Raw genomic sequence first — 27,543 nt, forward strand, 5'->3', positions numbered from 1 at the left:
TGATTAGAAAAAAAAAACGCATGGAGGTCTATTCATAAGGTCCCTTTCACACGGGGCAGGTTGAGTTGCGATAAGCAGGGGATCAGACCACAGATCCGAGCAGAGCGGGCGGATTACATATCTGCGTTCACTCAGTAGCTACAGAGTGGACATGGGCAGAGCTGTTTTAATAAAAAATAAGCTTTTTTGCTTTTTTTTTTTATTTGTAATGTATTATCATTTCTGTTATTGCAACTATATCTGACAGTTGAACTATTAAATATATGGCTCTGCAGATGAAGACTGCCAATTAGGGGCAGTGTACATCTACAGGTTTTGTCATTGGAGCCTTTAGGCTAAATGTGGTCACTGTCAGAGCTTGTATTGCAGTATTATTGGTATCCAGAGATCACATGATCTAGACTTGGAGCTGGGGAACAGCAGTCATTTTTATTCATCATGGCACAAAAGAGCTAAGATTTCACTCATAATGTTAGTTGTATTGAATTTCACTAATGGGACCATTTTAAGTGCTTTGAGGACCTCTGCAAGACCCATGGAGTCTTTTTTTTTTTTTTTTAATGTGAAATGAGAAAACCTTATACGTTTTTTAATGATTCGTATGTTTATCTTGCAAAGGTGTCTTTAGGGAATTTGGAGGTGCAAGGTGTGTCCACAACATAGTCAAGTACCCTCAATGTCGGGAGCATGCCCTCATGGTGATCCAGCAATTGATGTTATCCCCGAGTGGAGATGATGACATGGGGACCCTTTTAGGACTAATGCACTCAGCTCCACCAACGGAGCTTCAGCTCAAGTCCGACATTCTGCGGGTGAGTTAAGCCTAGTACACTCGTAACGAATACTTGCCGACCGGTCGTCCGTCTTTTTTGTCCAGAGTTGTGTTTTGTTGGTTGGAATGCGCCTAGACTGCACACGAATTTTCCCGGCCGACAGAATTCTACTTCAGAAGTGATGTCATGTGTTGGTTTGCTTTCTTTGTTTTCTTTCTTCTCTGAGCATGCCCAGTCTTGCTCATAAGATTTTTCCCTGTCGAAATCTGTACTGACTGCACGAAAATCGGACGTGTTTTGACGGAGGACAAAAATTATATAGCCTGCACACCAGATTTTTTTTCGGCCGAAAAGTCGGAGTCGGTTGTCGGAAGCATCATACTAACAAGCCGAAAATTGGCAGATCGGTCGTCGGACAAAATTCCCTGCCGAATTTCTACGCGTGTGTACGAGGCTTTAGTATCCAGCTGTAATTGTAGTTGTTAGTAATTTCTATTTTTGAACAGGATAAAAAATAAATAATTTTCTATTTAACAGATGATATTCACAAAAAAGACTAGTTCTCTCGCTTTGGTTCCTTCTTGCTGTGTTGACTTTCTAACCTGCCATAACACTTTTTTATTTTTTTTTTACATTTCAATAAATTCGCTAAATTAATTTCCTCTGATAAGTTTTGCTATGCTATCTATAATAAATATCTGGTGTTATTTTTTCTTTTATTGGTGCACGATCAAATTATGTAGTTAAAATGACATACCAATTGTACTTTAACGCCTGTATTCATTGAGAATCGTTAGTACTGTATATAGCACAGCAAGATCCAGGGGACCTGTGACCTCTTGTAGCGTAGCTTTAAAATTACATATATAATTGCTAAGAAGCCAGATCCCCTTGGCTGTTCCTTTTAATAAAATGAACTTGGCACATAATCATTTTTCAATAGCTATATAATCTGTTTAACTGTTCTACTAAAAAATTCTGAGATTGTGGCTTTAGTACAGTAAACTGACATATTGGCAGTGTATATCTGTAGAATATTAATTTGGACCTGAACTCAAGAAATGTATTGTTGATATCTTATAGAAACAAGTAGAAATGTAAATTGTTCTTCAGTAATATTTGTCCGCCGGTCACTCGGCGATCGGCGGGGGAGAGGGAGAATGTCAGGCAGCTTGTGTAAACAAGCTGCCTGTCATTCTCCTTGCTGTTAGGATACTGATCACTCGGATCTAGTATGTAGATCCGTTGATCAGTGTCCTTACAGCTCAAGCCACAGCCAATCACAGTAGAAAGCACGCCCCTAGGGATACACACAGCCCCTCCCTCCCAAATAAAGTTAACCCCTTCACTACCAGTGTATTTTTACAGTAACAGTGCATATATATAGCACTGATTACTGTAGAAATGTCACTGGTAACCCCAAAAGTGTCAAAAATGTCAGTCAAGGGTCCGATCTGTCCGCCCCAATGTCGCAGTACCGCAAAACAAATCGCAGATCGCCGCCATTACACGTTAAAAAAAAAAACAACAAAAATGACAGAAATCTTTCCCTTTGTTAGTAAACGCGATAACTTTTGCGCAAACCAATCAAAATACGCTTTTTGCGATTTTTTTTTTTGCCAAACATAGGTAGCATAAAACAAATTGGCCGAAAAAGTAAAAAAATTTTGATTTTTAAATTTTTTTTTGGGGAATTTCATATAAAAAAATGTGAAAAATATTGCTATTTTTGCAAAATTGACTCTTTTTTTGTTTATAGCGCGTGATCAAAAAATCGCACAGGTAATCAAATACCACCAAAAGAAAGCTCTGTTTGTGGGAAAAAAAGGACGCCAAATTCGTTTAGGTACAGCGTCGCACGACCGCGCAATTGTCCGTTAAAATCACGCAGTGCCGAATCGCAAAATACCCCCTGGTCGGAATGGGGGTAAAATCTTCCGGGGCTTAAGTGGTTAAGTGCCGGTTCACACTACCACGGCACGACATCGGGGGCGACCTGTGAAGTTGCGCGCACCGCGACTTGCACGGATTTCACATAATGGAAGTCAATGCAAGTCGCTCTGATGTCGCCCCGAAGTAGTACATGAACTATTTTCGAAGTCGGAGCGACTTGAGATGCTCCTATTAGAATGGTTCCCGTAGCACTGAATGGACCGCGACTTGTCAGGCTGACCAGTCGCCTGACAAGTGTGAACCGACGCTTAAGCCCCTCCTAAAAAATAAGGGTTTCATCTTTTGCCAAGGAACCTTGAGCCTTGCAGTATATCTGCAGTGTGAGATCTAGGGCAATGTTGCCTTTGACTGACAGTCTCACAAGGTTTGGCTGGAGATTTGGGGATTTTGACTTTAAAAGCTGTACCTGAGGACCTGCAGTGCAAAGATGTCCCTTCTTCTACTTCATTAATTCTGTGGATATGTACTTTCGGCACCAATCTCCATCTTCTCTAATACAACCCCAGGAGTCCTCATATTACCAGTCACCAGGGAGCCTTCTACAGTTCAGGTCCTCTTTAAAAAGTTAAAAAAAATTCAACAAATATGATGGATTTAGTAGGCAATTTCTTCCTCGAATATTTTGATGTAAACCTTTGTTCTCTGTTAGCTGCAGTAACTGACCTTTTTAGAAGGCAGAAAAAGATGGAATTTTTATATATCTATGTATTGTTTACCTAGTGTGTGAGTGATGGTTTATCTTACTGAGTGTTGGTTACTTATGGTTTGTAGGCCCTTTTAATAGTTCTGAGAGAGAGTCACCGGACAAGGACCGTTTTCAGGAAAGTTGGAGGTTTTGTATACGTCACTTCCCTGTTGGTCGCAATGGAGAAATCTTTGAGCTGTCCACCAAGGAACGGATGGGAAAAAGTGAACCAGAACCAAGTCTTTGAACTTTTGCACACAGTTTTCTGCACATTGACAGCAGCCATGCGGTATGAGCCTGCAAACTCCCATTTCTTTAAAACTGAGATCCAGTATGAAAAACTGGCTGATGCCATTCGGCTGCTAGGCTGCTTTGCAGAATCCCGGAAAATCAAACCGTCAAACGTCTTCCCTTCCAATAATCAGCCATTTCAGAGACTGCTAGAAGAGGACCTGGTGCACTTGGACTCTGTCTGTCCTGTTCTAAGGCACTGCAGCAAACTCTTTGTATATCTCTATAAAGTGGCCACAGACTCCTTTGACAGGTATGTTCACTTTTTCATCTTTGTCTCTGTGTTTTGTGTATCAGGGTTATTACTGTTCTAAACCACAATACTGCAAAGAGATGCAGGATGGGGGTCTTGATTATTTATATTCAAGGAAACTTGTATTGGGTGAAGCTGAGATTTGTAACCTTCTTCTGAAAATGCTAGTTGCCTGGCCATCACTAGCTTCAGTACTTTGTAATTTATGGTCCTGTAGCAAGTGTGCATGAAGTTAAAATGTATGTAAAACTTACTAATATTTGCTTCATTTTAAAGTTGAAAACATTTTGTTATATCTGTTTGAGATATAAAAAAAAAAAATGTTGATCCTACCAGAATCCGGTGTTACCTTGTGTGCGCCATCTTGTGTGCGCCATCTTGTGTGCGCCATCTTGTGTACGCTATCTTGTGTACGCTACCTTGTGTACTCTTTAGTCTTATCTCAAATAATATGATTAGCCCTGCCAAGTTCCCTCGTTGTGAACTACAGAACACCTAATGTTATAGGATGAGAAGGGGGGTATTCTGTAGTCCTAACACACTTCCTGTCCTAGGGTGACAGCACTGTTTCGCCATAGATACAGTGCAGTAAGTGACCTTTGTCACTCTAGTACAGTAAGTGTTTTACTGGCAGGATCACCAGGAGAATAAAGGGAGAAAAAAGCCTTAAAAAAAATCCAGCTACCACATCTAATATTTTTCATTTGTTTTTGGGTTTATATACACTTTACTGCTGAATTCTACAAAAGTAAAAAGTGTATTCCTAGGGACTGTGAAAAGCTTTTCATCCTCTGCTGTTCCTCCACTCCTGCATCCTTCTCCCCTGCGCTATGGTGGTCTAAGGTCCTCTGATATCCTCCAGACTGATGCAGAAGCTATAGCCCTGCATTGGATGTGAGGATGCCAAGGGATAGCCCACTGCTGGATCAGGATAACTAAACTTGCTTTCTGTGTCCCCTAGATTAAGTAAGCAGTTTTCCAGACTTCCAAGTGATGTAGGTACTCCTGGCCTGTGTGCTTGTTCTGTGTCCATATCAGAAATGTGGGAAATGATTGGATCAGCATGGCATCCAAGCATTTTTTTTTGTTTTGTTTTTTTCCCATTTTCAGGAAAGGGTCAGAAACAGCAGTCCTTTAAAGCAGTTCCATCTGGGGAAAAAAATTCTCTATATTGAGTGAAATGTGTCATGGTTCAGTCTCCTACTGGTTCTTTACTGTTGTCCAAAGGCTTGGCATTTTAGCTAAAATGTACGTCATCAGCATGTGGGTCCATGTATATATGGTGAAACCCCTTAAAGTGTAACTATACTCACCCTCTATTGAGCACTACGCTGTCCCGGGTACCCATCTTCGGCCATTTTCATTGGCCCAGCTGAGGCTATGTCACTCCCACATATGTGCAGGAGTTCATTCATCTGGGCATTGCCAAACTTTGCACACAGAGCTGCATGTGCACAGCTCAGTGTACAGAACACACAGGCAGGGAATAAAACTTTCATAAAGGAAAGGCATAGTAGGTCTCTAAATTCTGCCAGTTTGCCATTTTTTTTTTTTTTTAAAGTTGAAGTTCCACTGTGAAGTTACCAAATATTGTTTTTGTACCATGTGCCCTCTAGTGGTATTTCCATTGAAATGCGTAGAGAAATATCTTATACGGCAATTTTGGAATTTAAAAATACTTCTCAGCCAGCAAGAAACATCAGTTGGCGGCAGGGTATAGCACATAGCCTATAATAGACTGTAATGCACCTCAAACCTGCCTAGTGCACCATCAGGGGTTTGCTGAGTAGAGGTGCAAGGCAGACTGGGAGTATTGCACCATTTTATTTATATTCAGTATTAGAATTATCAGTTTACAGATTGACTCTATTTTTTACATGTGCAGCACTAGAATAAAGTTCTAATTTTACTTTATATTGCTGTATTATAATATCACTTTATGGTTGCAGCTGGTGTTTTTTTTTTGAGTTAATCAAGGAATATATGCAGCACTGCTGATTTTAAACTCCGACTATGCTTGGTTAGGTTAATTCCTATTTTCCATTTATTTGGGTTTTACTGACTTTCAAATGTATTTTCCTTTCATAAAAATAACTATCTAGGCATCTTCATTTAAGCATACATAAGTTGGGTGCTGATCATTGGGAGGTTAGGCTAAGCTGACTTCTGCATTGGTGCATATAATTCAGAAAACTAATTGACTGCACTGATTGTGGACAAATACTGCTCTTGGTAAAATCATTACAAAGCTTGTATATAGGTGTATGAAGATGTGGGAGATTTTAATTGTAATGGCAAATTGAAAATGTTCGGCCTGAAAAAGTAGTGCTACTGAAAGTCAAGAAATGTAGAAGCACGCAAGTAATTATTGGAGGATCGTTGGTGAGAAACATAAACGATTTGACAAAACTGAGTTGTTTTTAACCATTGATTTATTTTCTGCATAAATTGTTTTATAAGAATTCTAATGGGTGACTTTTAAAATGCAAAATATGAATCTCATGAAAGAGTGAATGTTAACTAGCCTAGGCTATTGTTATAAATGCTAGTAGTCTAGAATTTCAAATATTCGAGGTAGAATTTCCCTGGGTTAAAATTCCTGTCAGTTCTTGGGTAGGAATTTTATGTGGAACGATGGCAGAATAAATTGCTCTTTTTGTTTTTCATCCAGCCCCCCCCCGTAACAATTTATTATCGGTTATTCCAGCCAATAGGTAATAAAGCCATGTTATGGAGGATGGGTGATTCAGAAAAACAAATTTACTGTATTCAATCTTTTGACAGATTGAATCATACTTGTCCTTTTTGGTTTTGCCCCTAGTTTGAAGATTATTTTTAACTGTTGTACAATGTGTGATAAGATATCTGTCATTTGTAGCCCTAGGAGTAGATGTTGAGGGCTGAGCTTTAGTTGGCAGTTCAGTGGGGTTAAGACATTTTTATCAAGCCCTAACATAGGTCTTCTATTACATCTCATTGAGTTTCTAACAACATCCACTGCTCAAGCCCTAAAGAAGAGGTAAGGTCTTTGTCCAAAACGTGTTGGTTGTATTTGATGCTCTTAAAAATAGGCTTTTCAAAAAGACTTTTCAATGATATGAACTTTTGTAGTAGGCGCTCCTCAATACCTAATCCAGAGTCTATTGTCTGTTGAAGGTTTCTTGTTTTGCGATAGGAGACGTAGCAGCCTAGGCCCATGACAAGGTCTACATACATTATACATTCATACCAGATCAACTCCTTTTAACCACTTTAAGACCGGAAGATTTGACCCCCATCCTGACCAGGCCCTATTTTGTGATTCGGCACTGCGTTACTTTAACGGACAATTGCACGGTCGTGCGACGCTGTACCCAAATAAAATTGACATCCTTTTTTTCCCCACAAATAGAGCTTTCTTTTGGTGGTATTTGATTACCTGTGCAATTTATAATTTTTGCGCTATAAACAAAAAGAGCAACAATTTTGAAAAAAAAAAAAAAAAAAAATTTTTTTTCACATTCTGCTATATAACCTTCCCAAAAAAAAAAAAAATGTAACATTCTAGGCCAATTTTGTTTTCTGCTAAATATTTTTGGTAAAAAAAAAACGCAATACGCATATTTTGATTGGTTTGCGCAAAAGTTATTGCGTTTTATGAACTACGGGAAAGATTTATATCATTTTTGTTGTGTTTTTTTTTTTTTTTACTAATAATGGCGGCTATCTGCGATTTTTTTTTTTGCGGGACAGATCGGACCCCTAACTGACATTTTTGACACTTTTGGGGGGACCAGTGACATTACTACATTAATCAGTGCTATAAATATCCACTGTTACTGTAATAATGATACTGGCAGGGAAGGGGTTAACCCTATGGGTGATCAAAGGGGTAAATGTATGCCTCACGCTTACTGACGTGGGGGGGCGAGGGGTGGGGGTTCTGTGACACAGACAGAGATCGCAGGTTCAGCTATGCTGAATCCTGTGATCTCTCCCTGTCTGTAACTGAGAAGATCCCCCTGCTTTGTTTGCGTAAGCAGGCGGGTCTTCTCACACTTTCCCCGACGATCAGGGGAGGGAGGCGGCAATCGCCGCCTCTCCTCCAGCAGCCCGACTACCGCTGTGTCTAAACACAGCGGGAGCAAGCCTCCGGCAGTGTGCGCGCGCCGCTGAGACCACTAGGAGTCCAGCGACGTAGGTCTACGTTGCTGGACCCAGGGAGCCGCACTGCCGCAGTAGGGTTACTGTCGGCAAATGGTTAGGAGGATGCATTTTATCGTACATTTATCTAAACCAAGTCTCCCTTGGATCGGTCCAGCACTACCACACTCAGACAATTGTGGACCCGGTTCCTGGCACTGTTTCTTGTGTTGTCTATTGGATTCATACCTCCTTCCCTCTTCTTGTTGTGAAAAGGAAGGATAAGCCAAGTTTTTCAGATATTGACAATAATCGAAGCTTGGTGTAAACTGCTGTCCTCTACTCCAAACTGTAATACTGTTAGTTTTATGTGGACTGAGCCTTTAAGCAAATTCTTTAATGCTGTTTATGGGCATTTCTCATCTTGTAATAAATGGTGCTTCTTGAAACCTTGTGAGCTGGAGCTTGTCTACCTAATTTATCTAAAGTAGAAAAGGGCTTGTCATGTTTAACAGGTGATGTCTGCAAAGTAACACTGCTGGGCATGTTCTCTTTCATTGTCACATCTTATTGAGGTGCTGGAAATGCTCTTCGTTGCGGAGAAGCCAAAAGAGGAGCAGGTTCTAGATGTTATATAATCAGTTGCACATCTTGTTAGTGTAAATGGATTATTATTATTATTATTATTATTATTATACAGGATTTATATAGCGCAAACCGTTTACACAGCACTTTACAATATAAAAGGGAGACAATACAGTTGCAATACAATACAAGAGGATTAAGAGGGCCCCGCTCAGAAGAGCTTACAATCAGTAAATAAAGGACAACTTTAAAAAATGCTGTAGTTTTAGCCAGCTGTCTTATAGCAATGGTTAAAGGAAATGGGTAAATGCCATATACCAGCCCTCAAAATTTCTACTCACCTGCTCACATTTGGCGAGTGGAAATACCTTGAGGGCAAGTCCCGGGCTGCCTCAGAAGTGGGCGCCACTGGCAGGTAAGATTGAATATGAGCCGGTCTCCTGGGAAAGAGGGAGGAAAGGAAGAGGAGAGCCCCCGGATCACACAGAGCGGGGATCTCCCACTGTGACATAGCTTGGATTTGAATTGCCCGGCAGCAGCTGACAAAGTATCGCCTCCTGGACCGGCTTCTATGATAGACAGCACACTGGTCCAATGACGGGAAATTGAAGTAGTGTGGTGTCTATCATAGGAGGCAATCCAGGAGGCGGGACTATGCACGATACCGGCCGCCAGGCAATTTAAATCCATGCTGCGTCCCTGCTCTGTGTGATCCGGTGGCTCTCATCCCTGTGATCCCCATGCACTGGGGAGGCTGCACTGATGGGCTCTGATAAAGTTGTTAATATTTTTGTAGCTTAATTTAATTGTGTCATTTCATGAGATAATATAGGAAGGCATGTTTAGGGGTGGAATTAAGAGTGGGGCGGGGCAGGGTATCGGTTGGGTTAGGCAACTGGTGGCGAGTAACTCTTAAGACCTGGCTAGTAGCTCAGGACTTGAAGTTTTGAACCCTGCCATATACTATACTGTTATCCAATGGGTTTTGAGTTTACATGAGTTATAAACTTTCTGGGATATGTTACATTAGACTGCAAAGTAGTTAAAACATCACTGTACCTGTTGAAAAATTGTCAAATGTAAATTTCTGTTATAGGAAAATTGTAGCTATGTCCTAGAAATGCATAACTAACACCACTGGAAGTCCTTAATGTGGAAGGAGCTACAGTAACTAACTATTCTTAAAAACTTTCCCTCTACCCTCCTCCCACCTATTCTTCATACCCTGCATAAAAAGATCAGTGTACATGCCTATTTTATTAGTCAAATAACTTTTTATTAACCTATTCACGCCTAAGGGTAAAACAAAACTAAATGCCTAAAAACAATTTTAATGTGTTAGTAAAACCGTCCATTTTTCTCTACTGCAACCGCTGAATGCCAGCTGCTTCTCCTCTTTCCCGCTGGAATTCAGCGGCTGCAGGAGGAAAATGTTCATTATGCTATTCGGGATTAAAAATGTTAAATTCTGAACCATTTAATTTCATTGTGGGCAGTGACGATTTACCATATCACTTAGGTGGCCCTTTGTCTTCAAAAGGTTGGGCACCCTTGGTTTAGGGCCAGGTAGAAAAGATAGTAAGGAGTTTTTTTTCTTTACCTTAAGGGTGAAGTATGGCCAAAGCTCTTTTAACCTGACTTCTCCTGTGGGTCCAGGAGTGCACTTTGCTCTGCACACCTGTTATCTTTTTTCACCTGACAGCGAGCTAAAATCTTCTGTTGGCTGATGTCACTCGGCAGGTCCAGGCTTTGGATCGATCCCAACTTTAATGTCGGGATCTACCCAGATGGCTTGACCAGCAGCTGGCCCAGCCTCTCAGTGACCTGCTGGGAGATGGAGCCAGTCTTACCAGCTCCTGCCCCCTCCACAGTGCTGGAGAGGCAGAGCAGAGAGCCGGTGACTGAACGACTCTCTGCTCACTGAACATCGAGGATTGAACGATCAGCGGTGTTTGATCGCTCAGTTATCGGTCTTAAGCTGACATGGGGCAGATGCAGCATCCAACCAATGCTGCAATCCACATAGATGAGTATGATTGTTTGTTTTTTTTTTTTGTTTTTTTTTTTTCAGTTCCCATACTTCTCTTTTATTGCAGAGAATGCATTAAGGTAAAACAACAATTTGACTTTACAACCACTTAAACATGCTGGCTGCGTGACTCTCTTTTCTTCAGACTGCTGACCTCGAAAATATATGTAGATCTGAAATTCTGAGTTTCCTAACCTCTGTCTTCTAACAAGATAAACAGCCTGTCAGACTAGCATTTTACAAAGAGGTCAGCAGTCACTGTATTTTAGTTATGACAGGTTTTCATTAGAGTAGAGAATGATGGTGAAGAAGGATTTCCATTTTTTGAATATTGCATTTTAAAATCAGTTGTGTATTTTTGTATTTATGTTCCTACTTTGTAGGTACACTTGATTTTTTTTAAATATTAAAGTGGAACTTCACTCTCCCTATCAACATTGAATATTTTAAATTCTCATGCTGCTAGCATGGAAATAGTAAGATAGATATATTACCAAAATAATGGGACGCCTGCCTTTACACAGACATGAACTTTAATGGCATCCCAGTCTTAGTTTGTAGGGTTCAATATTGAGTTGGCCCATGCTTAGCAAGTATAACAGCTTCAACTCTTCTGGGAAGGCTGTCCACAAGGTTTAGGAGTGTGTCTATGGGAACGTTTGACCATTCTTCCAGAAGTGCATATGTGAGGTCAGGCTCTGATGTTGGAGAAAAGGCTTGCAGTCTGTGCTCTAATTCAATTGGGCTGAGGACAGGACTCTGTGCAGGCCAGTCAAGTTCCTCCATCCCAAACTCCCTAATCCATGACTTTATGGACCTTGGTTTGTGCACTGGTCCAAATCATTTGGAACACCTTTGGAATAAATTAGAGCAGGGACTGCAAGCAGGCAATCTTGTCCAACATCAGTGGCTGACCTTACAAATGCACTTCTGGAAGAATGGTCAAACATTCCCATAGACACACTCCTAAACCTTGTGGACAGCCTTCCCAGAAGAGTTGAAGCTGTTCTAGCTGCAAAGGGTGGGCCAACTCAATATTGAACCCTACGGGCTAAGACTGGGATGCCATTAAAGTCCATGTGCGTGTAAAGGCAGGTGTCCCAATACATAAGAGTTTTCTTTGAACAATATAAATTAATTAAATTGTGTTTGTAGTTTGTGGTGTCCGGATGCAATGAAGATCCACCTTGATGACATTTGCTCTAAACACAGCCACCCAGGAAATTTCATATGTAGCTACATCATCTTTACCTTTTAGTTGCTGCTCAGAAATCGGTTGCTTTCAAGCTGCCTTGCTATGGGCATCAAAATATAACATTATTGTAGTGGCTGTAGATATTTATTGACCTTTAAAAGGAATTATCAGGAAATGACTGTTACTTTTTCAAATGTCTAGGTTGTTTTGATCAGTGGATTTTTGTACCGTAGCATTGGAATAAATGCATCACAGGTTTCAGTTTGTAAGAAAATAATTTTCTCTGTGTATGCTATCAATTTTGTGTTGCAGACTCTGTCTCGGTTGGTTCTTTGTTTAAGAATGATTTAATCAGTCTCAGGCATAGTCTCTTTTGATATAAAATGAAAGTTGTACAGCGCTAAGATTTTCGAGGTGATCTGTTATGACATCTTTGTCTATCAGGAAGTGACAGTAGTAATTGGAGTAGCACTAATGCTGAGTAACCATGCAAGCTGAACTCTTTCTACCTGGAGAATAAATAAGATTTTAGTGGTCCAGAGAACAGTGATGTTGTGGAAAGGGCAATAATTAATAGCAACTCATCCAGTTTTACAATGTCACTATAGCCACTTTGCTGTCATATTAGTTATCAGGCTTAATAAAGAAACACATTTGGGTTACGTCACCATGTCTATAGCTGGTTGGAGATCTGTGCTTATGCTGGGGTAGCTCTTTTTATAAGTTTCTCTAGAGTTTTCACTGTTGTTTATGAGCAATGTCGACTGATGTTACCCACCAGGGATAGTGCTTAAGTACCTCGGTGTATTCGGGACTCTGTAATATAATGACTTCCTATGGACATTATAAGGGAAACTGTAATATAATGACTCCCTATGGACATTATAATGGAAACATTTCTCCAAAGCCCAGCATTGAATTCTTTGGAAGTTAAATTCTGTGTACCACTTGTATACATATTTATTTTTAAATTTGTTTGTAGGTAGTAAATGTTTTTCTTGCTTCTTCTTGCTTATTTTCTGGCTTAATTAAGGTCCATCTAAAGACACCCTATGTGTTGATCAGGGTGTCTTGTCCTTTTTATTGCTAGAATTCCATTCTTCTTCTCTGCAATTAACAAAGCTTTTCCCACTTGTCTTTCTAACTCTTCTGTCTTGTTCATGTCTGTCTACATCTGCAGTCGTGCAGAACAGATCCCGCCTTGTTTGACAAATGAGACCACTCTCCCTTCACCTTGGGGGACTCCAGCTCTTTCCAGGAAAAGGTATTGCTTTACAAGACCCTTAATCATCATCGTGGTTGTTTAATCACTGCAATAAAATTACTAGCGCTGATGGTGTTAAAATGTATGTGACCCCCAACATTTCATATTCCTATCTGTGTTACCATGTACTTGAAAGAAAATGTATCCTGTTCACTTTGCATTACTTCCTTTATTTGAAATACCTTGTGATCCTGCCAGTTCCCCCTGCTTTCCTACTTCAAACTGACCACGCTCGGCATGGAAGCACATCCATCCCAGCGTGGTCAGTTTTTTTCTTTGCATTCTACTTGAGAGAACAGCCTGCCTGTATTCAGGTTCAAACTAGTGCTGACACGTCCTCCCTGCACAGCTAGTCACCGAGAAGGTCAGTGTATTAACTACGAGCCTTTTCTGGCACTTTTTGTTTACAAGTTTAAATCCGTCTTTTTTGTTTTTTTTGCTAGAAAATTACTTATAACCCCTATATATATATATATATATATATATATATATATATATATATATATATATATATATATATATATATATATATATATATATATATATATATATATATATATATATATATATATATATATACAGTTGTGCTCATAAGTTTACCTACCCTGGCAGAATGTATGATTTCTTGGGCATTTTTCCGAGAATATGAATGATAAAAAAACTTTTCTTTCACTCATGGTTAGTGTTTGGCTGAAGCCATTAATTATCAATCAACTGTGTTTACTCTTTTTTTTTAAATCATAATGGCAACAAAAACTACCCAAATGACCCTGATCAAAAGTTTACATACTCTGGTGATTTTGACCTGATAACATGCACACAAGTTGACACAAAGGGGTTTGAATGGCTATTAAAGGTAACCATCCTCACCTGTGATCGGTTTGCTTGTAATTAGTGTGTGTGTATAAAAGGTCAATTAGTTTCTGGAGTCCTGACAGACGCTTGCATCTTTCATCCAGTGCTGCACTGACGTTTCTGGATTCTGAGTCATGGGGAAAGCAAAAGAATAGTCAAAGATCTGTGGGAAAAGGTAGTTGAACTGTATAAAACAGGAAAGAGAAATGCAAAGATATCCAAGGAATTGAGAAGGCCAATCGGCAGTGGTGAAACTCTAATCAAGAATTGTAAAATGAAGGGTTCTGTTGAAACCAAACCACGGTCAGGTAGACCAACTAAAATTTCAGCCACAACTGCCAGGAAAATTGTTCGGGATGCAAAGAAAAACCAACAAATAACTTCAGGTGAAATACAGGACTCTCTGAAAACATGTGGTGTGGCTGTTTCAAAATGCACTAAGGGGAGGCACTTTAAGAAAGATGGTTTTCATGGTCGAGTCGCCAGAAGAAAGCCATTACTACACAAATGCCACAAAGTATCTTGCTTGCAATATGCCAAACAGCACAGAGACAAGCCTCAAACCTTCTGGCACAAAGTCATTTGGAGTGATGAGACCAAAATTTAGCTTTTTGGCCACAACCATAAACGTTACATTTGGAGAGGAGTCAACAAGGCCTATGATGAATGGTACACCATTCCTACTGTGAAACACTGTGGTGGAACGCTGATGTTTTGGGGATGTGTGAGCTACAAAGGCACAGGAAATTTGGTCAGAATTGATGGCAAGGTGAATGCAGTATGTTATCAAAAAATACTGGAGGAAAATTTGCATTCGCCAGCCCTGAAGCTGCTCATGGTACGTACTTGGACATTCCAACAGGACAATGATCCTCGACACAAGGCCAAGTCAAGACTTCAAGTGGTCATTGTTGTTAAAGGGGGCAATACACAGTATTAAGAACTGGGGTATGTAAACTTTTGATCAGGGTCATTTGGGTAGTTTTTGTTTTCATTATGATTTAAAAAGAGTAAACACAGTTGAGTGATAATAAATGGCTTCAGCCAAACACTAACCATGCGTAAAAGAAATGTGTTTTGTGTTATCATTCATATTCTCTGAAAAATGGCCAATGAATCATAAATTCTGCCAAGGTATGTAAACTTATGAGCACAACTGTGTAAAGTATTCGCCCCCCTTGAACTGTTCGACCTTTTGCCACATTTCAGGCTTCAAACATAAAGATATAAAACTGTAATTTTTTGTGAAGAATCAACAACAAGTGGGACACAATCATGAAGTGGAACACAATTTATTGGATATTTCAAACTTTAACAAATAAAACCTGAAAATTGGGCGTGCAAAATTATTCAGCCCCCTTAAGTTAATACTTTGTAGGGCCACCTTTTGCAAAAGGTCGCAAAGTTCAAGGGAGCTGAATACTTTTGCAATGCACTGTATATACAATGGATATAAAAAGTCTACACACCCCTGTTAAATGTCAGGTTACTGTGATGTAACCTTTAATGTGACCTATAAACTGTACAACTCAGTTGAACAACAAAGTGAAATTTTTTTTAGGTAGAGAGAAGTAAAAATAAAAAACTAAAATAATATGGTTGCATACGTGTGCACACCCTTAAACTAATACTTTGTTGAAGCACCTTTTGATTTTATTACAGCACTGTCTTTTTGGGTATGAGTCTATCAGCATGGCACATCTTGACTTGGCAATATTTGCCCACTCTTCTTTGCAAAAACACTCCAAATCTGTCACACTGCGAGGGCATCTCCTGTGCACAGCCCTCTTCAGATTACCCCACAGATTTTGTCGGATTCTGGCTGGGCCATTCCAAAACTTTAATCTTCTGGTTGAAGCCATTCCTTTGTTGATTTGGATGTATGCTTTGGGTCATTGTCATGCTGAAAGATGAAGTTCCGCTTATGGAATGGCGACGCCGATGATACGCTGAGTAAATAGATACCTAACATGTCATGCTTTAAAATTGCGCATGCTCATGGAATGACGACAAACACTGTACTAAAAAATCTCCATAGCCAACGTTTTAAACACCTTTTTCAGGTTACCTTTCTAGAGTTAGAGGTGGTCTAGCGCTAGAATTATAGCGCTCGCTTTAACGTTCGCGGCGATTCCTCACGTGTGGATGGAACACCGTTTACATATGTGTGTGTGACTTGCGTATGAGTTCACCTATGCGCTGGAGCACAGAGGGGCGGGGGGTTCTTTGAATGTTTTTTTTTTTTGGATCCCTTTTATTCCTTTTGCAAGGAATGTATACATCGCTTGTAATAGAAATAAGGATGACAGGTCCTCTTTATGAAGAGATTGAAGGTCAAAAATACCTCAGATCTCTTCTATACATTTAAAAGCAAAGGATGGGGGAAAAAAAAAGATGATCTTTTGCTTAAAAAGTCTACTTCCACCCTGGAGCGGAAGTGACATCATGACATTTCAAAGAGGCAATCAAAGGGGATCTACTCTCTGGTTGCCTGCGTGACCAGCCAGGGGCACCATTTGGTCATTATTTGTGCGAGCCAGCGGAAACCGCAAGCCCGAGAGACACCGACAAGTGGCGTGGGGGGGGAGATGTCAGCTCCCGCTGCTTCTGAAAGCAGTTATTTTTTTGCCAACTTCTGGCAGCATACGTGGAGCATACCCATGTGCATGAGGCCTTAGGCTTAGGATCTTAATACACATTTTTTTCTAGCACAAAAGTTTCAGCTTAATACTCAGCATCCAATTTTCCTGTTTATTTTTCATGACCTGCATTTGGCATATATGTATATGCATGTCCTCAAATGCAGATTTTTGGATTCTGTGTTGCAGATCTGAACATGGTGCATGTTTACGCACCAGTGTGAATGTCTCCCTTAAAAGAAATTCAGCTATGTTCAGATCTGTAAATAAAAAATTGTGAATGCGTTTTTTTGTTTTTTTTGGTTTTTTACAGCCCTATGAAAGAAGCTTAAATGTGGTCATGCACATACATCAGTTTATGAGCAGATTTAAAGCACTTCTGCACAAGATTATGCATTATGGGTGTGTGCATAAACTTTGCGGTTGCCACAAAAATTGGAAGTGTGTATAATATACAGTATATACAATTGTGCTCAAAAGTTTGCATACCCTTACAGAATTGGTAAAATACAGTACGTACAATTTTTAAAGAAAACATCAGTGATCGGGCAAAACACATTTATTTCTTATGGGATTCATATCCAACTATAACAGATATAGAACAGAATGGCACAATGACAAAACATGGCAACAAGTAGAACTGCACGAGACCCCAAATTCTTGCAGGTGGTGTAGCTGCCCATTCGTTAAGGCAAAATGCCTCCAGATCATGCCTCCAGGTCATGCAAAGTCTTTTGGTTGTCTTGCATGAACCGCACTTTTGAGATCTCCCCAGAGACTGGCTTGATGATATTAAGGTCAGGAGATGGTGATGGCCAGTCTAAACATTCACCTTCTTCTGCTTGTAACCACTGGAGGGTCAACTTGGCCTTGTACTTGAGGTCATTGTCATGCTGGAAGGTCCAAGAGCATCCCATGCACATCTTTCGTGTAGAAGAATGCAAATTGTCTGCCAGAATTTTCTGATAACATGCTGCCTTCATCTTGCTAACATTTTCACAAGATTCCCCCTGCCTATAGAGCTCACACACCCCAATAACATCAGTGAGTTACCACCGTTCTTCACAGTGGAGATAGTATTCTTGTCACTATAGACCTTGTTGATCCCTCTCCAAACATAGAGGTTATGGTTGTGACAATAAAGCTCTATTTTAGTTAGACTATTTGTTTAGTCTTGTCAAGTATCCTTGTATCGTGCTTTTTGAAATCACAACACCGTCTATTTCCAGAGCAGCCTGTATTTCTCTTGAGGTTTCCTGTGGGTTTTTCTGTGTGTCCCAAACAATTCTTCTGGCAGGTGTGGCTGCATACTTTATTGGTCTACCTGACCTTGGCTTTGAATCAAGAGATCCCCAAATTTTCCACTTCTTAATAGTGATTGAACAGTACTGACTGGCATATTCAAGGCTTTAGATGTCTTTTTATATCATTTTCCAGCTTTAGAAAGTTCCATTACCTTATTGTGCAGGTCTTTTGACAGTTCTTTTCTGCTCCCCATGGCTCAGTATAGAGCTTGCTCAGTGCATCCACACTAGAGCTAACACTAGAGCTAACAAACACATTGACTATTTATACACAGACACTAACTGCAATTTAAAAAGCCACAAATGTAGGAAATTAACCTTTAATTGCCATTTAACTTGTGTGTGTCACCTTGTGTGTCTGAACCAAGGCCAACCATTCCAGGGTATGTAAACTTTTGATTAGGCCCATTTAGGTGATTTCTGTAAAAAATATGAAGTCAAAGAACTGCAGTATGTGATTTATAAATGGCTTCATATGATCATTATCCTTTAAAAAAAAAAAAGACATTTGTTGTTGGCAAGATCTGTCATATTTTCAATATCAAAATTTCACGACTTTTGCCAGGTTATGCAAACTTTTGAGCACATCTGTATGTGTAAAATATTTACCTGCTATATTTATAACTTTCTTAAAGTAACAATTAGCCCCGGTTCACACTAGGGCGACCTGTGAGGCGACCTGGTCGCCTCACAGGTCGCCGCAGGTCGCCTCCCATAGGGAAGCTACGGACCCGTTCTAATAGGAGCGACACAAGTCGCTCCGACCTAGAAAAAGGGTCCGGAGCTTCTTTGGGGCGACCAGGAGGCGACCGCCATAGACTTCAATGTTATGAAGTCTGTGGCGGCCGCTCCGAGGTCGCGGCGCGCTGCTCGCACCGTGATCTCGGAGGTCGCCCCTGAAAGTAGCGTCGCGCCAGTGTGAACCGGCGCTTAGAATTCCTTTTAGAAGGAAAACCATGCACAATGTATAACTATAGGCATATCTTTATTGGACTCTTGCTTTGCATGGCCAAAAATTAGGTAATGTGTAGAGTAGACCACAAAAAAAGCCAGGCCTCCAACAAACACAGTAGTTTGATACCATAAAAGCTGACACCAGTAAGAACAAACAACTAAAAGAAGCGGTACAGAATTTGGAGGGAACTGGCTCAAAAAATCACCAAGAGTCCAATAAGACTGAACACATATCCTCATCGGGGTAGAGATGTATGCCAAAACATACAAAGAAAAAAAGCTAAATTATCATAAAAGTGCAATAAAATATCTAATATTGGGAAAAAATATATATAATTATTTATATATATATATATATATATATATATATATATATATATATATATATATATATATATATATATAATATATAATTTTTTTTTTTTTTCCTCATCCATTGAAGGACACAAAATGTCTTGCACCTTACACTGGTAAAAAAAAAAAAAAGATAGAAGATAATCCCTCCCACTACCAGCATGCCCCAACCTTTTACTAGGTTACTAGTAGGAGGGTGGACATATTTTCTTCAGCACTGCTGTGTAAAAAGACTAACCTATTTTTTGCTAGACACTTTTTTTTTTTTAACATTTTCTTCAATTAAGACTCCTCTACACTGCTGCTATGGTTGGTCTCTTCAATAGCACCCATCTGGTCCAATTATTTGCTTAACAAGCACACTCCCTCGGCTTCCCCTGTAGATTCTTTATATGATTTGCCGGTGACCGATTGCTTCTGAGCTGCTTCAGTCTTTGACCAGCTTTCCTTGAGGAGTCAGCCTTCTGTCATTATGCCCATAATGAGAGACAATTTGGGCTCTTAATAATGCGGTGTGGATCACTATTAAACTAGAGGTAATCTGTTGCTTCTTCCAGTGCTCTTTCAGGTCTTGGATAAGGCTGTCTGTACACGGGTAGTTTGATGCATTAGGAAATCAAAAGCAGTGTCAAATATCGCAATAGTTTTATGTTGCCCTCTTTTTTACTTTTTATAATAAAAAATATTCCAAATAAATTGAAGATTCATTCCTCGGATAGGTATATTATCTATATCAGTGATCGTTAACTGCCTGATTTTTTTTTGCTTATCCGCTATCCTTTGTTAGTGTATTTTATGTGTGGACCAAGACTATTCCTCTTCTTCCAAAGCGGCCCAGAAAGGTCAAAAGTTTGGACACCCCTGCAGTGGAAGATATTTTGTCAGTGTTAGGCAGGCCATACACAGAGCAAATTTGGTTGCAGGAAAGAAATTTGCTTACAGTAATTCCCCTATCAACACAGACAATGTTGATGCGGAAATCCCTCCTGCCGCACCATTGTCTTCAGTGATGACCGCGATTATTGCTAGCACCTTTAGCAGCCGCAAGCGATAATCTCAGGTAAAACCCGACAGGCTGGTTGTATCCAAGTTCATTGATTGATCAACTTGGTAAATTTATCCTGCTTATACACGCTGACCCAGCCGATATTCGAACTGTGTATGGCCTGCCTTAGTTACACCTATAAAGGCAAACAATAACCACTACAATGTTATTAGCTAAATTACAGTGACAAAACACACATGCATACTTAGGCAAGTACACCAGAAGGTGCCTCGCCTACATATTAAGATCTTTTTTTCTTTTTTTTACAATACCAATAAATTCTAGCAATTAATGTATTCTGCCTCCTTGTTCTCTGTTTTACAATGTCTCATAAAAAAAATGTGAAATGCTTAGACAAAATAGAAGACTTGTATGCAAGGCCGGGCCTAAATAATGCAACAGATTTTATTTTCTATAAAATATTTAAGCTGGTTATATTTTTAGAGAGACCTTATTTTCCCTGAAAGAGAAGGCTCTCCGATACAAGAAACTATATTATTAATGCGGCTTAGGCATTTCAACGTGCTTTAGTAATACGTGATTAATAATATAGAATATGTGTTATTTAGTGCTTTATGCATTTCATATTCATATTTTTTTTTTTTTTTTGCTAAATGTTCTTCATTTCAGACCTTGATACACTTTATTCTTGATCCTTGAAAATGAAAGATGGCATCATCAAGTGACGTCCTCTCCTCATTTGCAAAAAACAAGAAAAGAATGGAGACCATTCTAAAAACTTCTTACTGTCTACAACCTCAATATTATGTGCTTCTCTCAAAAATTGGAGTTGTAATTAGCAAGTGGGATATATTTGCAGTATTACCAATCGGAGTATTGCAGGTCCACTTGGTATACATAGTTTTGTATAGATTAGAATAGGGTTGATAAAGATTACAGTAGGTCTAGAAAACTGCCATTTCTGGGAAGTACCCCTGCTGTGAAAATATAAAGGCTCAGCAGGAGTGATTCCCCCATTGACGTTGTTGGGGGAATCAGGCCTTTTTTTTTTTTTCTTCAACCTTCTGGTTGAACAAAAAAAATGACTAATGTATGGGCCGCCTTAGGGATCTAATGGTAAATCTAGTGGGACATATAGAAGTCCAGAGGGAAAAAAAAAAGTTGTGCTTCTTCAGTCACAACTCCTGACCGGTTTTTAGTTGGGCAATTATGGTCACACTGTTTAGACTATTGTACCGAGGGGCAGAATTGATAAAGTGGCAGTATGGCCTTACCCTAACCATACTGCCGCTTTAAACAAAAAAAAAAAAAAAAATGAAACACCACAGCGCGAATGTGCTCTTTACTTTGTTTGCTTCTAGATTCCAAAGAAAGCAAAGCCCCATTCAAAGTAAAGAATGTGAATAAAAAAAATCCAAGAGGTGGAAAACCCAGTTATATGAGCTGTTACTAACACAAACTGAGTTGTTGACATTCTGAAGGATTGTTTTTTCATGGAGATTGTTCACATCTTTTTGGTATCTGAGAAGTAAATAATGTTACATTTATCTGAAGAGGTCTTTTTTTTTTTCTGAAATTACAATCGTCACTTGTATTGTGATGTTTGTTCAGTTAAGCATTTACATCAGAAAAAAAGTAGAAGAAAATAGTCATTTATATTCTCTCATCTTTTCCTTCCAGAAACGTCTACCATACAGTATCCACTTCTTCCCTGATACCTCCTAAAAATGTTGGTGACCTGAAAATTCATGCAAGTACAGCTCTAGGTTCAGATGCAGTAATCATCCATCCTGGTGCCATGCTTTCAATGCTGGACCTCCTGGCATCTGTTGACTCTGACTCCCAACCAGAAGTATGTCCTGTAGAAATACGTAACATACAACTTTGTTTTGTGACTTTTTGTGTTCTACATGTTTAACCTGTTTATATCATTCTGTTTGTTAGAGAATAATTGTTAGGCTCAGGTCACACTGCTGCGACTTGTGATCCGACTTGTGAGACCCCAAGTCACGTGACATGAAATCCCATATTAGTCATTGAGAGCTGTTTTAATTAGCACTACTGAAGTCGCTCTGATGTCGAAAAAAAGGTTCCTGTACTAATTTAAGGCGACTTCTATCTGACTTCTATTCTATACTTCTATCAAAGTAGTAATCCAGTCACCTGACAAAGTTGCACTGTAAGTTGCGTGACAGGTTGCGGCAGTGTGAACCAAACCGAAATAAAAATCGTGCTTTTTTTCTTAATTGCTATTGCAAAGCCATTGCTTTTTACAACATTTTCAAGATAGATCATCATATAAAGCTAATTAAAGTAAATACAAAGGGGCTTTCAGTAATCTACTGATTATGTTAATACCCAGGGCTGGCCCAAGACGTTGTGCTGCCTGGCTCCAAGAATGAAATGCTGCCCCCCCCCCCAAAAAAAAAAAAAAAAAAAATCACGCCCACCAAAAGGTCCCCACATCCATTATTTTATATCATGATATTGAAAACTAAAATTTAGTTTATCAGGAAATCAGATTTACATGCAACAGCACCTTGTCTATATGCATAATTTGTTAGGGGCTGCATTGGGGGGAGGGTTTAAGGGGCTGCGTTGTAGGAGGGGGGGATTAGGAGGCTGTTTTGTTGGGGGGGGGTTAGGGGCTGCTTTTTGGTGTACAGGGACAAACCACAAACACAACATTTTGAAAATATTATATATACGGTTATCTTCCTCCATACCTCCCCACCGGTCCGGTCCACCAAACACTCACGGTCTCTCCTCCTTTCACTCCTTTGTCCGCTGTGGCCACCGCCCTAGTAGAATAAGCCTGCCCTGCTTGAGATGGAGTGCGCTGATGTCTGACGACATTGTGCACACCACAATCACGCGAGGGCCGTTCCCCGGAGGAGACGTTCTGCCTCCTCATACTCATCAGTTTGCACTGTGGGCAGCAGTATGAAATGGGGAAATACTGCCCGTAACGCGCCGCAAACTGATGACACACAAAACTGCCGTAAAAAAAATCTTGGGTGTCAATTTGCTGCCCCTCTGAACCTCCCTGGTGGTATTCCTGAGTGTGGCTCAGGGTTAATATAAAGTACCAAAAGCGATAATCCCGAGCCACACTCGGTAATTCCCCACAACAAAACTCACCTTGCCCCGCCGTCCTCCAGCCATCCTCCCGCTGTGTGCTCGGCCCGATGCCAGCACCTGTCTTCCGGCTCCCTTGCTTGTGAGCGTCGCAACGCAGGGGGGTGGAACCAGCGGCAATTTCAAAAATGTAAATAAACCAAATGACATGATACAAAGTTGTTATCCTAATGAATTACACTGTATCATGCCATTTCACCACATGATTTCTCCTGGTGGCTTTTCCAGTGCCCTGCCTGTGCTTTTCCAGTTCTTTGTGCCTGGATGATTGAGAACGATCATGGAGTCCAAAAAGCGTTCTTTTTGCTTAAAAGCGCTTTTAGACGAACTGGAAAACAGCGACAGCGAAACGGAGTTACTTGAACTGAGCGATAGCGATTTGTGGGAAAATTCGTCATCCGGTACGGAAAGTGACGACAGCGACGATTCTGCAACTGAGAAAATAAAATAGTAAATAAACTGCGCTAACAAAAGAATGATAAAACCAGAAAAGCTGCTAGCAAATCAACTGACATGTGTTGTAAATAAAGTGAAAAAATTGAATATTGCAGCGCTAAACCAAAATGACAAACATCATGTGAACATAAGTGAATACATGAATACACATATCAAATAAATGATATATAATCAAATGAAATATGAAGTGATCAAGTGTAGCCACTGAAAAAAGTTCATAATGAGAGTCCCAGGTAGTGATGATAGGTGTGCATCCAAATACAAAGGTGATATTCAACCGTGCCAGGGGACCCCACACCAAAGATCAATAAATTGCACTCACCGGAGAGTATGGACCCAAGATACTATATAGTATATGGGCATACGGGCTGGTATTGCTGTATTCTTCCAAGACAAGGCTGGAACACCGGATATCAGGAAGGTAGCCACAGTATCACAACGGAAGCCGTAAATCTCTCACAGTTGTACATGGAGGAAGCAAGATAAGACCGACATAGTGTAAAACCGCTAGACTTTATTATAATATAAAAGCCAAAAAAACACGTACAAGCATCCAATGAACTTAGGCATGTAATACAGAAGTAGATGGCATGAATGCCATGGCAACCTCCTATGATTATGTCTACTTAGAGGAAACGTGTTAGGAACGTCATTCATGCCATCTACTTGTGTATTACATGCCTAATTTCATTGGATGCTTGTTTTCTCTGTTTACTACTATCATTAAAAATTTAAGTAAAAGAAAATCCCAAATTTTGAGTTGCTCCCAGAAAAGTAAGGAAAGGGGAAATCTTACAATGGAGACACTAGTTCTGGTGGCCTGGGGGCCTCCATGAAATTCCCTTAATTTGCAGAAATGTCCCCTATGGGACAGGAAGTGAAGGGAAACCGCTTCCGATAACCCTCCTTTGCTATATCCAAAATAGATGTTGCACCCTCATAGGTAGGTGCTGGGTAAAGTATAGCTTGCTCTGTCTGCTTATCAGGAGAGCCTGATCAGTAGTTAGGCCTGTTGCATGTGTCCATGTGTGATTCATCTGGTCTGAGGGAGTGTCCCCACTGTATCCAATAGGGGAGCCTGTTGGACAGTGGAGGAAACCCAGCCAGTGACACACAGGCTTTTATGACTATCCTGGTGGGTAGGCACATCAGTGGTGCATCCTGGGATACGGTAAAAAAAAAAACACAGACACATGTGACAGGGCATCTTTGGGCAGGAAGCCAGGTCACAGGAGGAGGGTGATGGCTGTCTCTACTCCTGTTGCTGAGAAAGGTGGTCACAGGCGGTTTGCCTTGTGGACCAGAAGTGTGGTGCTGAGCCAGGAGGTCCAGTATATGCTGACGGATGGAGGTGAAGGCAGAGCAACCCAGGGAAAAACCGTGTCCGTGAGTACTGGAAAGTTTGCCAGGGGTCTGCCCAGGAAGGTGACCACTCCAGTGGACAGGAGCCAACACACACAGAAAGAGGGTGCCAAGCTAGGGCCCTGAAGATAAATCATCACAGGATCATATTCATTCACTTCACTACAGTGGCAAGGTGAAGCAGCGGCCTTGCCGCACACTATAGCTAGTTGTCCTCAAATTGTGCATAGTTCACAGTTGGAGTATCCCACTCATTCCCTTCTCCCATCTAAATTCTAAAATAAAATACAAAAAAACAAATCCCCTGGACTGTTCATTGTCTGAGCCAAGAACTTTTAATGTAGTGTGTCTGCATTCAGTTGCTAATGGTAACCCAGGGGAAACCCAAGAAGTGTAATTCTCAGCAGCTCCCTAGGGGGCAGTGCTACATAAAAAAAAAAGGTTTGCCTATAGTTTTATTTTAAGTCTGAATTCCACTTTAATGATTTTTTTTTTTTTTTAACAAGGCTAGTGGATACATAAGGTTTGTGTATTCACTGGGTACATAGCTAGAATAGATGCCAAATCAAAGCATGACTCACATGAAATCTCACTCACTTTGCAACCCATAGAGATGTGTGAAAATGATTTATCAAAAGTATCTTGATTTACATATTGTTATATTTAATTTCTTTGTTTGACTTTCAGTGCAGCAGGAGGTTAGGGTTCACCTTATTTTCAAATAGTTTAATCCAGTGGGGGCAACTTGTACTGTGATATTGCGTCTCACTGGTGTCATCTTAACTAAGTACCTTCAGTGGATCAGTGAACATACTTTGGAACCATAACTCCTAATGCCTTTTTTTTGTACTTTTATCCTTACAGCATGCCTTAGATCTTCAATTGGCAGTTGCAAACATCTTACAGTCATTAGTACACACAGAGAGGAATCAGCAAGTTATGTGTGAGGGGGGGCTCCATGCCCGTCTGTTGCACAGGTGCAGTGCTGCCCTAGCTGATGAGGACCATGCATTACACCCTCCACTCCAACGTATGTTTGAGAGGCTAGCATCTCAAGCTTTAGAGCCTATGGTACTAAGGTAAGTAGTTCCGTTAGGTGAAAATAATTCATTTTCTTAATGTCTTTCTCTCTGCATTTTTCAGACTAATAACGACCGTATTAGGTTGGTATTACTTTCTCGTTAACCTCTTTAATATTCCTGCAGTTCATTGCTTGGATTTGTAGGTCCTTGCAATTTGTCTTCCTTAAAATTGTAAATCTCTGACAGTGCAAAATCTCATGTAGAATCAGAAGATACTCAGAGACATTAAAGTAATTGTAAAGTCTCAAATTTTTGTTATTTTTATAGAAATTTTTTTTTATACTTCTGTGCAGTGGTTTTGCACAGGGCAGCCCAGAGCCTCCTTCTCTCGGCTCCCTCTTCTGTGCTCCTGGCCCCTCCCTCCTCCTGAGTGCCAAGCCAAGCTGCAGCTCTGTATATTCATTCAGACACAGAGCTGCCGTTCAGCCCTGCCCCCCTCTCCCCTAATTGGCTAACATTGATTGACAGCAGCAGGAGCCAATAGCATTGTTGCTGTGTCTCAGCCAATCAGGTGAGAGTGTCTTGGATGCAGTGGTGTATTTAGGTTTTGTGCTGCCCTAGGCCTGACTAAACTTGTGCACCCCCTAATTTACATATGACCCACCCCTTCCTGTAAAGGCCATGCCCTTTACTGTTTACAACCCACCCTGTCATCTGTGAACCGCAGACCACAAGTCTATCAGTGCCCATCAGCGTAGCCTCATCAGTTCCCATACGTTCAGCCTCATCAGTGCCCATCTGTGCAGCCTTATCAGTGCCGCCCCATTACTGCCCGTCAGTTCAGCCTCTTCACTGACCGCTTTATGGGGGTGCCAGACCAATTTGCCTCCTGGACTCTGCCCTCTGGCCCAATTCACCCCATAAGACTGGCGCTATATTAAAAGTGTAGCGCAAGGCGGCGGAGACCCTTTTCATGCAGGAACCGGGAGGAGGCTGTCTTTTTTTGCTGCCCCCCTGCAAAGTGCCGCCCTAGGCCTGGGCCTTGTTGGCCTAGGTCAAGATACAGCACTGCTTGGATGGGTGAGGCACTCTTGGACATTGCTGGATAGAGAAGGGGCTCAGGTAAGTATTAGGGGGGCTGAGGGGAGCCACTGCACACAGAAGGCTTTTTATCTTAATGCGTAGAATGCATTGAGATAAAATAACCTTTTGACTTTACAACACCTTTAAGGCTGACCATACATTATACCATTTTCTTATTCCATTTCCTTTAGATTGACCTTCAACTATGTAGTGCAAGGGC

The 27,543-nt window shown here is 40.5% G+C and overlaps 1 protein-coding gene across 6 annotated transcripts in view; it reads left to right on the top strand.

Annotated features, from left to right (window-relative positions):
* The window catches only part of WDFY3 (WD repeat and FYVE domain containing 3), a 265,268-nt gene that overhangs the window by 52,781 nt on the left and 184,944 nt on the right, over positions 1–27,543 (top strand). For 4 of the 6 annotated variants that reach the window (XM_082259297.1, XM_082259299.1, XM_082259298.1 and 1 more), the window contains exons 10-14: positions 619–812; positions 3,498–3,955; positions 13,067–13,150; positions 21,943–22,114; positions 26,083–26,297. In XM_082259297.1, the coding sequence (XP_082115423.1) occupies positions 619–812; positions 3,498–3,955; positions 13,067–13,150; positions 21,943–22,114; positions 26,083–26,297 (1,123 nt within the window). The remainder of the gene's footprint in view (positions 1–618; positions 813–3,497; positions 3,956–13,066; positions 13,151–21,942; positions 22,115–26,082; positions 26,298–27,543) is intronic. The other 2 variants (XM_082259300.1, XM_082259302.1) reach the window with 1 other exon arrangement.

This window comes from Pelophylax lessonae, assembly GCF_965119305.1.
Source record: "Pelophylax lessonae genome assembly, chromosome: 1".
Classification (NCBI taxonomy): domain Eukaryota; kingdom Metazoa; phylum Chordata; class Amphibia; order Anura; family Ranidae; genus Pelophylax; species Pelophylax lessonae.